Raw genomic sequence first — 13777 nt, 5'->3', positions numbered from 1 at the left:
CTTCTAAAGAGCTGGAGGAGGACGGTCTTGGCCTCCCACAATTGGGGAGGAGGCAGGAGGCCAGGATCGTCTCCAGCAGCAGCTGTGAAATGAGTCTGAGGCCCACATGAGCTATAGAAGGCACTTTCTCAAAAAAAGAAACAAACACCAACTAAAACAAAAAAAAAACCCAAGGCAAAACAACAATACGGAGAAGAAAAAGACAGCAGCCAGGGAAGTGGCTCAGCGGGGAGATCCCTGGGACCTGCAGTGTGGTCCTCGCTCACGTTGCCAAAGGGTTTGGTGCCCTCTTCTGGTCTCCACAAGTACTGCACTTGCGTGCAGAAAGCCATTCGTGCCCTCCACTCCCACCCCAAAGGACTAGAAAGCAGGACTATGAGAGTGAATCGTATGCCTCTGTGATTTCAGTCTGTTTCTTTCTGTTGTGTGAACGGAAGGCTGCGGCATCCTGCATCTGATTCGGGACAGCTAGCGTGACTCTTGTGATGACCTGACCTTCTCTTCTGCACACTGCACTTTGTTTAACCGTTTTGATGACTGAAGGCCACTTTTTGATGTTGCCAGTAACCACTATATTCTCCCGTCCACTCCCACCACTCTGTGGACCCTGAATTTGATCTTGGCTAACTCGCTGTCTCATAAATGCAGTAAATATTCTTAAAACGGGTCATTTCCCCACAGTGATCCCCCTTCCCACCTCCCCCTCCCCGGTTATGGGCTTTAAAATTCGGGAATCAAAATAAGCATATTTTCCCTCCACAGTTCTATTCTTAGATGCTGCTGAATGTAAACATCTAAGACTGATTTCTACATCATTCATTTAACAGCCTTGTTTGTGTGGCATGATCTTCCCTTTAGCTTAAAAGTCTCTGAGGTCCAGGGAAATCTTTCTTTCAGCATAAGGTCCTATCTGTGGAGTCTTTCTGTTTTGGCTCACACCTTTCTGCTTGCTGGAGGCAGGAGAGCAGAGGCTGCAGTCACTCAGGGTGTAGCTTTGATCCCTCAGACCTGTACTCTCTCACTCTGACATCACATGGCTCTGTGTGACATTCATTCCCCGTCAGTAGCCCACTCCTCATCTGTGAAGAATTAAGGATTAAGAGCATTTCTTAGAAGTGAAATTGTGAAATTTAATGAATGAACTCTCAAAACCATTTTTTAAGAAGACTCTCTCACTCGAGAGTCTCTGCAAACTAGTCCCACTTCTTTTACATGGGGTGATCCCTTTCCCTTATCTGCTGGTTAGAATTCAACCCACCCTTTAATGGTTACCTTGAACACTGGGAATAATTCTTTTTAAAATTGTATGCATGTGAGTATACTGTTCTGTATGTATGCCATTTTCAGACACACCAGAAGAGGGCATTGGAACCCATTACAGATGGTTGTGAGCTACCATGTGATTGCTGGGAACTGAATTCAGGACCATTGGAAGAACAGTCAGTTGCTCCTAACTGCTGAGCCATCTCTCCAGCCCCTGGGAATAATTCTTGAATAAATTAGCCCATCACAGATCACTCCATCCCTCCTTTGACATATATTATTTACAAAATTCTTCCTCCTAGCTCTGACTAAATTCTGCTTTGTCATATAGCTGAGTGCATTTATGTCTTATTTTCCTTCTGAGGTCACAGGGTTGGTGGCCAGGGATAGGAGTCTTGGCTAAAATACCACAGGCCACAAACTTTTCTTCTTAAAGATGCTCTGTTAGTGTTTATTACAAGAGTCCTCTCTCTCTACCATGCCAGATTTGTAATTCAGTTTTTTAGCATAATGAAATGTTTTTCCTTTAAAGTCCTAAAATAGCCAGGAACTGTCCTGGGACATCTTTTTCTTTCTTTTTTAGCGATTTCCTTCTTTATACATCATTCACTGAATTACTTTGATAATTACAGCTGTTGCTCTATTTGGGGCAGGGACAAAGTGGTAGAATTTGAGGTGTGCATATTTTATTGTTAACAGTTACAGTCTGTGAATGCATGTGGCTGTAAGTTTATTTGGATGCTTTCCCGTCTCTCTAGCTGTAACTTCTCACAGCCGTGATACAGTACTATCAACAGCAAGGGAAGAGGAAGTGGTGGCTCATAGTTGCAAGCTATGGACCACCTTGGTGCAGAAGGCATGGTGGCAGGGCTCTGAGGCAGTCACCCCAAGGAGCAGAGCCAGGCTGATGCTGGCACCTCAGTTTGTCTTATTTAGCCTGGAGCCCTTCAGTCCATGGGACGTTGTCGTTCCACTCAGGACTGTCTTCCCTCCTCAGTAAACCTCTCTGCTAACGCCCTCACAGACTGGCCCAGAGGTGTGTCTCCTAGGTGATTGTCAGTCCAGCCAGGCCCACAGTAAAGGCTCACGTCATCTTTTTAACGTTATTAGTTTATGCTTTGCTGACTGACAGAGATGACTGGCAAGCAGCCAAAGATAGGGATGTATGACTCTCACCCACACAGATCTATGGCCATCATAGGTTTCCATAGGCTTGGGGCTCAGTCTTATATGTCCACAGATCTGGGGCTCAGTCATAGGCTTCAAAGACTTGGGGCTCAGTCATACATTTCCATAGTCTTTGGGCTCAGCCATAGGCTTCACAGACTGGGAGTCCAGTCATAGAGTTTTTCCCCTCATTTTGTTGATAAGGACTCCCAGTTCAATGGGACTGGTTGGCTTTCCCCAAGGCCCAAAGCTTTGAAAGGTTCTACATACCTGGGTGATATTGAAAGGGTGAAGTTTGGAAACTGAACTTTAGAGTGTGGCGTGGTCTGTGGTAGGATACGGCTGCACCTCCAAGGACAGAAGTTGCTTTGTGTTGGGCTTAGTTGACCGATTCCCATTTCTGTGTACATCCTGCTTATGCATGAGCCGTGGTTCTGAGCTTGGATGTACAATTATCTGGAACAAAGTATTCTAATTCAGCCTGAATGCAAATGTAACCCTTCGATATAGCTTTAGATATAGTTTGGCTAACTTTGCTTTAGTTACATTTCTGTAACTGGGTAAGATGCCTCAACACAGACAACTTAAGGAAAGAAGGATTTATTCTGGTTTATTCTGGTTCACCTGTTCCCGGCTACATTCCATGGCGGCAAGGATGTCACAGTGGCAGGAGCTCACTGTGGCTGGCCACATCCACACTTAAAACAGCTCGCTTCTTAGTTGTAGGTGGTCAAGGATCAAGCCCCAGCAATGGTGTGTCTTACTTTAATGGACTCTTCTCCACTCAGTTAACATAAGCCACACAGACGAGGTCAGAGGCTAAACTAACCTGGGTAATCCTTCACAGGTGTGCCCAAAGGCTTGCGGGTCCAGATTCTGCCAGGTTGAGGATCACTACTGACCCTACAGATTTTATATATAAGTATATACATAGAGCATATTTATATAATATGTGTAAATAGATAAATAAATAAAAATATATATCTGTGATGGAATTTATGTATAGTACATAATGAATATACATAATTATAATGTAAGGAATATAAGAAACAAACATGAGTACAAGACCAAAGCCCATGTGACCATGTATAACAGCACAGATGACATCACAGATGCAGGCTCCTCCCTCCTTCAGCCCAGCTCCTCCCTCCCTCAGCCTGGCTCCTCCCTCCCTCAGCGCTCTCTCCCATCATCTTCAGATAAGTGAGCTCTGAGCAAAGCCACATGGGTGGATGGATTATGTTTTTGTTCTGTATTTTTATTTCTTCAGTTGTCTTTCTAAATCTTCAGTTGCAGGACAGCTGGCTGTTTGTCATGAGGCCCTGTTGATCGTCATAGCAGAGTGCTATCTTTGTGTTCTCATGAAGTGTGATGATCCTGGTGGGCAAGCCACCTGTGGCTCCTCCTCTCCCCCTATCCCGTAGTGTTTCTTAGAAAGCCCCTCGCCTCCATCTGCCCCTCTGCCTTGTGCCCTGTTACATTCTGAGCTTCTCATCATCTCTGATCATGAATCTATTGGCCAGACAGATCTCTGCTTAGCCAAGCACACTTTGTCTGAGACAGAGAGACGGTTCCTGTCAGCTTTTGTTTGGCAAATTCTTTGGGTCTGGGTTCCAAGGTCAGTAGTGGGGCCACTAGAGGAATCTTCTTTGTGTGGGGGGGTTTAAGCATGTTCACAAGTGTGTGTGTGTGTGTGTGAGAGAGAGAGAGGGGGGGGGTAGGGATGGGGTGGGGGAAAGGGACAGAGAAATTGAGCAAGTGCATGCAAGGTGCATGCTGGGATTGATCTCTGGTCATTCAGCTTTCAGCAATGCACCTTCATCCATTGAGCCATCTTACCAGCCCAGGCTCAGCACATTATTACTGGCACTTTTAATTGAAAACTAATTTTGCTTTGTTTTTCAGCTTAATCCTGATTATCGAGATGCTCAAAATGAAGGAAAAACTGTGGTGAGTAGACTTCCTGTCATTATGTCTCAAATGTTTCACATTATATTTTATATGAATACATCAAAGACATTTTACTAACAGGCTTGAAGACTAGGACCCCAAGACGGACTCTTTCAGTTGAAGGGATGGTCAGAGAAGCATGTGGACTCAGATGCTATTCCCATCCCTGTCAGCAGGGGGTGCTAAAGGACATTCCTGCCTCTTGGAGACTGGTTATTGCAAGGAATTGAGGCTTCTGGGAAATAGACTGTGGGTCTAGTTTCAGTTTCCAGAAGTACAATGGAGTACTGTCTAAAGGGAGGGGGGCAGTGAAATGGTTCTTGGGTGTTTACCACTCAGCTGGAGGGTCTGAACTCTGTCCCCAAGACCCATATGATAGGAGGAGAAAACCAACTCATTAAGAGTTGTCCTGTGGCGTTTACATGTGCATTGTGGCATCTTTCCCCTACATCCATGCACATGCATACACGAAAACTATACGTAATAAGTAATAAAGAGGGCTGGAGGTATAGCTCATGAGACAGGGTTTACATGTGAGGCCATAGGTTCAGTCCTCAGTACTGGGGAAAAGTTGCCTCTTCCTAGGAGGGCACCCATCAAACCTACCCACTGTGTGGCTTAATTACAGCTCTGCTCTGCTTCCTGCGTGGACGGTGGCCACGCAGCTGGCTGTGTGGGCTGAGCAGAGTGGGTGGACACAGAAAATGCAGCTTCACGGAGCGGCTAGGAAACAGAATTCTGTGCTAAGCCATAGACTCAGGGTGACATCGTTCTCACTAGTCAAGCCGTGTTGGGCAGAGCTGCTCTCCTCCTGGTTCCTTAACTCCACTAAAGCTGAGAAGAACACTCCTGCCTTTGAGAGCTTGTCTCCAGACTCCTTGTAACTGCACACAGGGCAGGAGGTCTGCGTTCTGGACTGGGCCGGTATCCTGTGAGAGATTGCCCGCAGCAGAGGTTTGGTTTAATGAGCCTGTCTCCAGAGCCTCAAGTTTGAGTGTAAAGAAAACTGAGACCGTGAAGGTGTAGTGCGCACAGTGTGGCTTCTTGTTCCATAGTCTGTTTGCCACATTGCAGTAATTACACTTCTGTCTGAAGAGGAAAGGAGAGGGGCTGGTAGAGTTGATCTGCAGCCTGTGGCAGAGGAGATCAATTTCCCAAAACAGAACGCTGGCTTCTCTCCCTCACGCAGAGTTCCAGTAACACTGATGGCCACGATGCTGACTTTCCCCTTAATTTCCCCCGTGTTGGCGACTTAATGACCTGCTAATATTTTTTCCTGTAATTCAGAAACCTTTATCAAAACGTCGCCTTCCATTTTTGAAGTCTCAGAGGTTAATGCAGGGTGTTGCAGAAGTGAGGCAGTGTGTGTTGGGGCTCCCATTAAGACCAAATTGCTGTGTTCACTTTACAAAGGGGTCCATTATTTCCAACCTTACAAATGCACGGCTTCCCTGCGCACCCGGTAAACACTGGCACCGTGTCAAGCCCAGCTGGGAACCTGATGGTCATTATTTCTTCTCAAAGGTCCACATCTTTTCAGATGGCTCTGCAGAGGGGATTTTTTTTTTTTTAAATTCTCTGTACTGTCATTCACATTAGCAAACATTGCCATATTTATGTGGTGTGGGGCCTGATTATTTTGAGGCTGGGGTCTCACAGCCTCTGCAATATCGACACTGGACCGGATAATTCTTTGTGGTGGTGGTAAGGTGTCCTCTTAGCGGGTGTTCCCTCAGTGGTTGTGGGGCACCCTCCGGATGGCAGGCTGATGGCAGCATGCTGATCTCATCTTACTGGGTGTTAGTAGCTTCACCCCACCCCAGCTCTCAGCTGTGACAACTAAAAATGTGTCCAGGAATTTCCAGATGTCCTGTGAGCATCGAAATCCTCCTGTGTGGCCAACCACAAACCTGCATGTATTTATATACATGGAAATGTTCTAGAAAAAGGAGGCTGTGGAAGAAGTACTTTCAGATTCTGTTTTGTAGAATTTGGAGATGAGGGTTTAGGTTCTGTCAGACCTTCACGTTGCCATGGGTTTCGCTCCAGACTCACTGGCGGGAAGGTGTGCAGACTTAGAAAGCAGAAAGGATCCACCAGGAAGCTCTGGGGAGGAGGTCTACAGAGACAGAGAAAGTCCTTGGAGCTTCTGTAGACAGCCTAAGCAGAGCTGGAGCTTGGGCTGAGGAGGGAGGGGAGAGCTGTGCCAGAGATGTGGCAGCTTCCGGTAGCCTGTACCTCAGCTCCAAAAGTCAGACAGGGCTTCTCCCTGCACGTCTCAGGCTCCAACGGTATAGGCAATGTGATGTTCGATCTAAAGTCAGTGACTCAGCATGAGTCAGCACAAAGGTATCTGGGGTGCCCTGAGGTACACCCACCCAGGAGTGGGGGCTGGAGCAGGAGCAGAGCCATCAGCTCCCTTGCAGCTTTGCATAAGGGCAGGCACCAGCTCCCTTGCAGCTTTGCATAAGGGCAGGCACCTCCCTGTGTAGCCCTGGAGAGCTATGATTTTTCTTCTCAGTTTAAAACCAATGCCATCTGGGGCTGGAAGACAGCTTAGTCAGTCAAGTGCTTGCTTTGCAAGCATGAGGACGAGAGTTCAGCCTCAGCACCACTTAAAATAGCTGGCTATGGCGGTGCCTGCGTGTCACCCCAGCACTGAGGGGAGACAGGCAGGTCCCTGGGGATTCCTGGTCAGCCAGCCTAGCCTACTTGTCAAGATCTAACTTCTAGTGAACCTCAAAAAATGAGGTTCAAGATTGACCTCTGGTACACACACACACACACACACACACTCACATACACTCACTCTCACACACATACACACACTCTCACACATATGCACACCCTACACCTACATGTAGGAACATGCACACACACTCATACACACATACACACTTGCCTATCCCCATACACATACACTCACATACCCACACATACACATATATGCATATTCATAGACACACTCATACACACATACACATTCACATACACACTCACATACACCCTTACACACTCACATACACACATCCCTGTACCTACATGTGAGAACATGCACACACACTTATACTCACACATATTCACATATCCACGCACTCATACACACACTCACATTCACTTACACTCATACCCATACACTCATACATTCACATACACACACCCCTGCACCCACACATGGGAACATGCACAAACACTCCCATGTATACATGCACACCCACACATGCACAAACTTATCTGAAACATGCCTGTTTGGTAAGCGACCAGCATGTACTTATAAGCAACCAGGTGGCATTCTGAGACCCGAGCTCCTAAGCTGGGTGTGTGTCAGAGAGAGCTTCCTGGTGTTGAATACGTGTCTGTTTAAGCTTACTTAGTTCTTCTTCCATTTTTATGATCACAGGCAAACTGTGACGCTTCCACAATTCTCTGCAGGGAACTACAGTTCCTGGGTCCCTTCTCCCCCCTTAAAATTTGAGGGTTTTATGAACAGAATCCACAAAGCTCATGAGTTTGAGTAGAATTTTCTTCATGATGTAAAGAGGCAGGATTGTCTCTCTTGTTCATTGATGCTACATTTGTTATTATGTGTATAGCCAAAGTTTCCTGGCAACTCTTGCAGTCTGGACAGGCTGGGCTTGACATCCTGACATACCAATTAGAGAGAGGACTGAGAGGGGAGAGCAGAGGGAGGGGACTTTTCGATGTGGCCACAGTGGAAAGAGGAGCAGGCGAAAGAGGCCAGTGAGCTTGGCTGTTTTCAGGGTCCTGACAGGAGCTTTGGGTCTAAACAGAGGAGGACCCGGTTGTAACTATGCAGCCCTGGTCACGGCTCAGTCTGGTTACCACTCTCTCAGACCAGGTTCCACAGGAAGACTGAAGAAGTTACTGTTGAGTGCAACGATTGGTTCCCACAAAGTGATCGCTTCTGCTGAGGGTGTAGCTAATACCCTCATTGGTACTTGCCTCACTGGGGCACTGTGTGTCCTCTGTGGGTTTCTCTTGGAATCCAAGGTGACTGCAGGCTCAGGACAATGATGTCTCTGTGCCTTTAGTCTCTGAGGGCATTGAGATAGGTGAGGAATACAGACACTCTTTGAGTGTGCAGTGCCTACGTGCAGGGTCAAGCAGGCTTCTCAGCTGAAACGAAGGAGACAGACATGCAGGGTGTGCGGAGAGGCCAGGCTTCCATCCTGCTTTGGCCAGCCTGTGGCTCAGGGTGGGGTCTGCTTAGAAAAACAGCTTCCCAGTGCCTGGTCTGCTCATAATGCATTATTCATATTTAATTGCTTAAAAACTCCAAGGGGCAGTCTTGACGTTTACTTCCAAACTGTTTATGAAGTAGAGTTTGTTAAATAAACTAGCCAGGGCATGGGAGAGTCAGAGCAGGAAGCTTCTAGCAAGGGTCTTGTAAAAGTCACGTGGGTAAGTCGGATGCTCCTCCACACACACAGTTGTGAAATTATTTATGTACAGAAATTTTCTATGCATTAGAACTGTTTTGCAAGAGCCAATGGGAGGCATGGAGAAGCAGAATAACACATTCCATGTGTTCTATGTAGTTACAATAAAGCCACAAGTCTTGAATACTATTAACAACTTGCAGTGGCTTGTTTTAATTAACTCTGATTATCAAGTCTTTTAAATACATATTTTGAAAGGAGTCATTGTAACGTAAGGGTCAAAATACAGGGAGGGTTCCTGGCTACTCTGGTTGGACTCCAGAGAGAGACATTACCAAGAAGAGCAATAGAGGAATCTAGATCTGACATCTTCTTGCCATTCTAGAAAATAATCTGGTTAGCATTTCAATAGTGGGGTGAAGAGAGGGTTGAACCCCAGTATGTACTCACAGAGGACTGAGGTATGGCCCACACTGTCAAGACTGTCGATTTAAATAGATCCAAATAGCTGCATTCATTTAGCACATTTTCACCCAAAGAGTATGCGCATCAAAAGCTGGGTTGTACTAAGGGGAGGGAGGGCTCAGCCAGCAAACACACAATGTATTTCTTTTAGTGATACAGTGCTTTTCCAAGAACACTGCAACTTCTTCTGTCTGCTACACCAGAGTGTTGCAATCTTGCTCTCCTTCCATGTAACTGAGAAGCTCTCATTTCCCTGAGCTCAATTATATTTTGATTATAGCTTCTCCTGTCTACATAAGCCTCTTATGGCCTGCTGTTTGAATGTGTTGCCTATGTTGGAACCTTGGTTTAGGGTTAGGGTTGGGATTAGGGTTAGGGTTAGGGTTAGGGGTTAGGGTTAGGGTTAGGGGTTAGGGTTAGGGTTAGGGTTAGGGTTAGGGTTAGGGGTTATGGTTAGGGTTATTAGGGGTTAGGTGTTAGGGTTAGAGGGTTAGTGTTAGGGTTAGGGTTAGGATTAGGTTTAAGTTTAGGGTTAGGGTTAGGGTCATACTGGGTTGGGGCTCCCTGGAGCAGTGGTCATGAGAAGTCAGTGATTGGAGAGACCTCACTTTCAGATTCCTGGGCTAGTGTGTTAGTTTGTCTTGTTGTTGAACCAGGCCTGTTGAAGCTCTGGCTCATGTCTTGGTAGTCTCCATGACATGATGTAGCACCAAGACCCTCAACAGCTTACGCCTCCAGTTGCTTAGCCCCCTGCTTCCAGAATCAATGTCTAAGAAATTACCCATCCTGTGGAACTTGGTTGCCACTGCAGCAAGTGGACTGAGATATTGTTGGTTCTCATTGTCTGGGTGTCCACAAAGACCACTTAGGAGCTGGCTCTTCCACTCTGTGCTCTTCCATTCTTGGTTCCTCCTCTAAAGGAAGGAACCGTGCTCTCCACATCTGTGCTTCTCTTGGCATCAATAGAGTTGTAGAATCCGCAAGCTCTGTTAACAGCTTGTTGCCACTGTTAAATGCCCCCGCTTGAGTATGCTTGATTCTCTGAAAGTTTTCATGTTCCCAAGGATGTAACTGAAAACAAACTTCCTATCCCTGCCCCTCGTTCCCTTTCCTCAAGACAGGGTTACTCTGAAAACTCTGCTGTCCTGTAATTCCTTTTGGAGGAGAGGCCACTAGGTTGGCCTTGAACTTACAGAGTGCCTCTCAAGTGTTGGGACCCCTTGTGACTTAGTCTCCTTCTGCCACCTTCACCATAATCAGTGCCGTCTTTAACATCAGAGCTCATGGCAGCCTCTGTCTTTGAAAAGGAACTCCAGTTGGGAGTGGCTGCTCCTGCTCTTAACTCCAGCATTTGGCAGGCTGAAGCAGGAGGGTTGCTGTGAGTCTGAGGCCAGCCTGGACTACTTAGGGAGACCCTTCCTAAGAAGAAGGAAGGAAGGAGAAAGGGAGGAAAATGCTTGGAGTTACACATGGTCTTCCACCAGTTCTTTACAGGAAGGTCACGTTCCCCCAGCCCCCTCCTTCCTGCCTCTGTTCCTGGCAATCAGTGCTGTGGCTTCACAGTCTGGAGCCTCCAGAGAGAGAACTGCTGCTGTGCCATTCACAGTTGACTGAAACTGTTCTTTTTGTGGGCCAATGAATCTACATCCTTTAACTCACTTTCTCCCTCCCTTCTTCCTTTTCTCCCTCCTTTTCTATTGTCTGTCTGTCTGTCTGTCTCCATGAGTGGCTTTTTGACTAGTGCTTCAGCCAGCCTGGGGTGCAGGTCTCTTTGTGAGGTGGGGATTGCATTTGTGCACTTGAATGTGACCATGCATCTTTCTCATATCATCATGCTCACAGGAAGAATCCCCGGGCCACGAGTTTTCACGATCTTTACATCCCACCCGCAGGGTACGAGGGTTCCCTTTCTCTGCACCTTTGGCTACTTATCTCTGGACTTTGGTTGTGATGTCCCTAGCAGGTGGAGGCTGTCTGCTTTGCTGTGGTTCTGATTTATATCCAACCCCCCCCCCCCCAACTAGTGGGGTTGAGCACGTTTTCTTATATTCATTAGTCTTTTGTATGTCTTCCTGAGTCCAGAGCATTTAGAGAGTTCTGGTGACTGTTTGACTTAAATGTGGAAGGTCAGATTATGTTGTAAATAGGTATATAGCTACCAGAGAAGGAGCCATAACTGTTGTGCTTAAGGGCATGCTCAGATTAAACCACTCCTCCCGGGAACATGGGCTGTATAACTGCCCATAATCATTACAGAGGCTGTGAGCCCTCATCTTCTGAAGGGTGATTCAGAATAGATACTCCTGTAACCCAGTGAAGGGATGATGGGCAAGCTCACACCTTATGTCCCCAGTAGCTGGAGTGGCTAACACCAAATCTGAAGATGCTGACTAACCTTGGACCTCTTTCACAGAGAGACGGGGAACTTCCAACACCAAAGAAAAAACGCCAGGCAGGGGAGAAGATCATGTACACGCTGGTCTCAGTCCCCCACGGAAACGACATCGCATCCCTTTTTGAACTTGACGCCACAACTCTGCAGAGAGCTGACTGCCTGGTTCCGAGGTAAAAAGAAATATGAAATAAAGAAGAAATAAATGGGTAAAAAGTTAGGCTGAGCAGATGTTTCTTCAAATAGCTTCCCCAACAGGTAGGGAATGAAAAGTGTAATATTGATACAAATTTTACAGTAGAAGGGACTGTAACTGAAGGAAATGCTCGCAAAACATTCTGACTCTCTCAGGTGAACACGCTAGCATAGCTTCTTAAAATTCATATAAATAATTAAAACATACAGGACCAAAGGAGTTCTGAAATATTTATTAGAATCATTTATTCACTTGAGTGGCCTTTGGTCTCATTAATGCAAAGTAATCTAATAGCATTTTAAACCTAAATTTGTTTCCTTCAGTGTCAGATTCCCACTTGGCTCATTTACTTGTTCATTTTGTTAGTGACCCAGCTAAGAGGTATCTGTTATCTGTCAGTTACAAGGCAGGCCTGGCTTTGGGCATTGAAAAGAGAGACAGGGTCACGGACCAATAAACATGTCAGCTGCAGTTGGTTTCCAACTTGTGGGTCACAACCAGTCCCCTAAGCCAGATCTGGTCACCTATGCTCAGTAAGCCAATTAAATACACCAAATCAGAAGTGAAAAGCAGAAAGAGGCATTTAGTCAGTGTAGCCACACTGGGAAGTGTCTGTCTTTCTGTCTGTCTGTCTGTCTGTCTCTTCAGAGCACCATCTCCATGAGACCTGTAAAAAGGTAAGAAGTGCTTCAAAGAAAAACTTCTGTGGGATGAGGCTAGGCCAGAGGGTGCAGAAATGCCTAAGGAGAGACTGGACAGACTGAGTGGTTCCTATCAGAGAGGAACATTCTAGGCAGCAGAAATAAGAGGTGGAGTCAGCTTGAAAAATTCTAGGTGGCTTATGGCTCACAATGAAGCCAGTGCAGTGGGTCTTAAGAGAGAGAGAGAGAGAGAGAGAGAGAGAGAGAGAGAGAGAGAGAGAGAGAGAGAGAGAGAGAGAGAGAGAGAGAGAGAGAGAGAGAGAGAGAGAGAGAGAGAGGGAGGCATGGAGCAAGCCAGCCAGGGTTCCATGTAGAGAGTTCTTTATTGGGTTCTTTAGCATGAGTGTGAATATTTTTGTTAAATTTTTGTCATTTCCTAGACACAGGGAGTCTTGCCCATGTGGTTAGGCCAACTGGGGTGGTTCTAATTTGGCTGTGATGAGACGGGGTTGAAATTGGGTTTGGCAGATGGTGGTGGTTAGCTGGGGGAACCACACAAAAATGCAGACGTGGTCTCTAGTGTCCCACAGTTTCCGTGGTTACCTTGTTCGTGAGGGGAGTTGCTGACCTGGTGTGAACCCATCTCTTCTGCCCACTTGCTCACCAATGTAGCTAGCCTGTGAAGACACGCCGTCTGCTGCTTTGGCCAAGTGTCTGTCTTCTTGGATGGGGATCTTGATCATTACTCTGACTTAACTTATTCTAGATCCAAGTCAGCAGAAATGGGGTCTATCTTAAATTCAGTGTAGGAGAATTTGTGTAGGGGAGTGGCGGGAACCTCCGGTCAGGTGCGTAGACCAACCACAAGGTCGTGAAGTCTTGCTGTGTCAGCGTGTTAGCTCCTGCTTGCTCCCAGGGCTGTGTTGAGAGGGGTTTGTGTTAGCTTGGATTCAGCTGCCATTCACAGCGTTATAGCTAACAAAAACTCCTAACACTAACCACTCTTACATCCTCATCTGAAGTCCTCGAATACTTTCTTTGTGCCTATCAAGCCTCAGGCCGAGTTCTTCGTAACTATAATCTGGCTTCATCATGGGTAACTCTCAGAGGTCAGAGGTCAGAGACCTGACGCTGAATTGGAGCAGGCCTTTTCAGACTGGCTGAGAAAGATCTGAAGAGCCGCTCTGTGTCCTCCTGAGAGAGATGAAGTCAGTCTTGGGGTGAGATGTGGAAATGACATCTTTTAAAAGCATTACCCAGTAGATTCCAGTATGGAATACACTGTTTCTAAAGCTTTGAGCTC

General features: G+C 46.5%; 1 protein-coding gene across 1 annotated transcript in view; it reads left to right on the top strand.

Annotated features, from left to right (window-relative positions):
- Positions 1-13777, top strand: part of Itpr2 (inositol 1,4,5-trisphosphate receptor type 2) — a 421140-nt gene that overhangs the window by 96092 nt on the left and 311271 nt on the right. The window contains exons 10-11 of the mRNA XM_031383897.1: positions 4336-4380; positions 11659-11810. Of these exons, the coding sequence (XP_031239757.1) occupies positions 4336-4380; positions 11659-11810 (197 nt within the window). The remainder of the gene's footprint in view (positions 1-4335; positions 4381-11658; positions 11811-13777) is intronic.

The sequence above is a fragment of the Mastomys coucha genome, unplaced genomic scaffold (assembly GCF_008632895.1).
Source record: "Mastomys coucha isolate ucsf_1 unplaced genomic scaffold, UCSF_Mcou_1 pScaffold20, whole genome shotgun sequence".
In the NCBI taxonomy this organism is placed as follows: Eukaryota; Metazoa; Chordata; class Mammalia; order Rodentia; family Muridae; genus Mastomys; species Mastomys coucha.
This window is presented reverse-complemented; position numbering and strand designations above follow the sequence as displayed.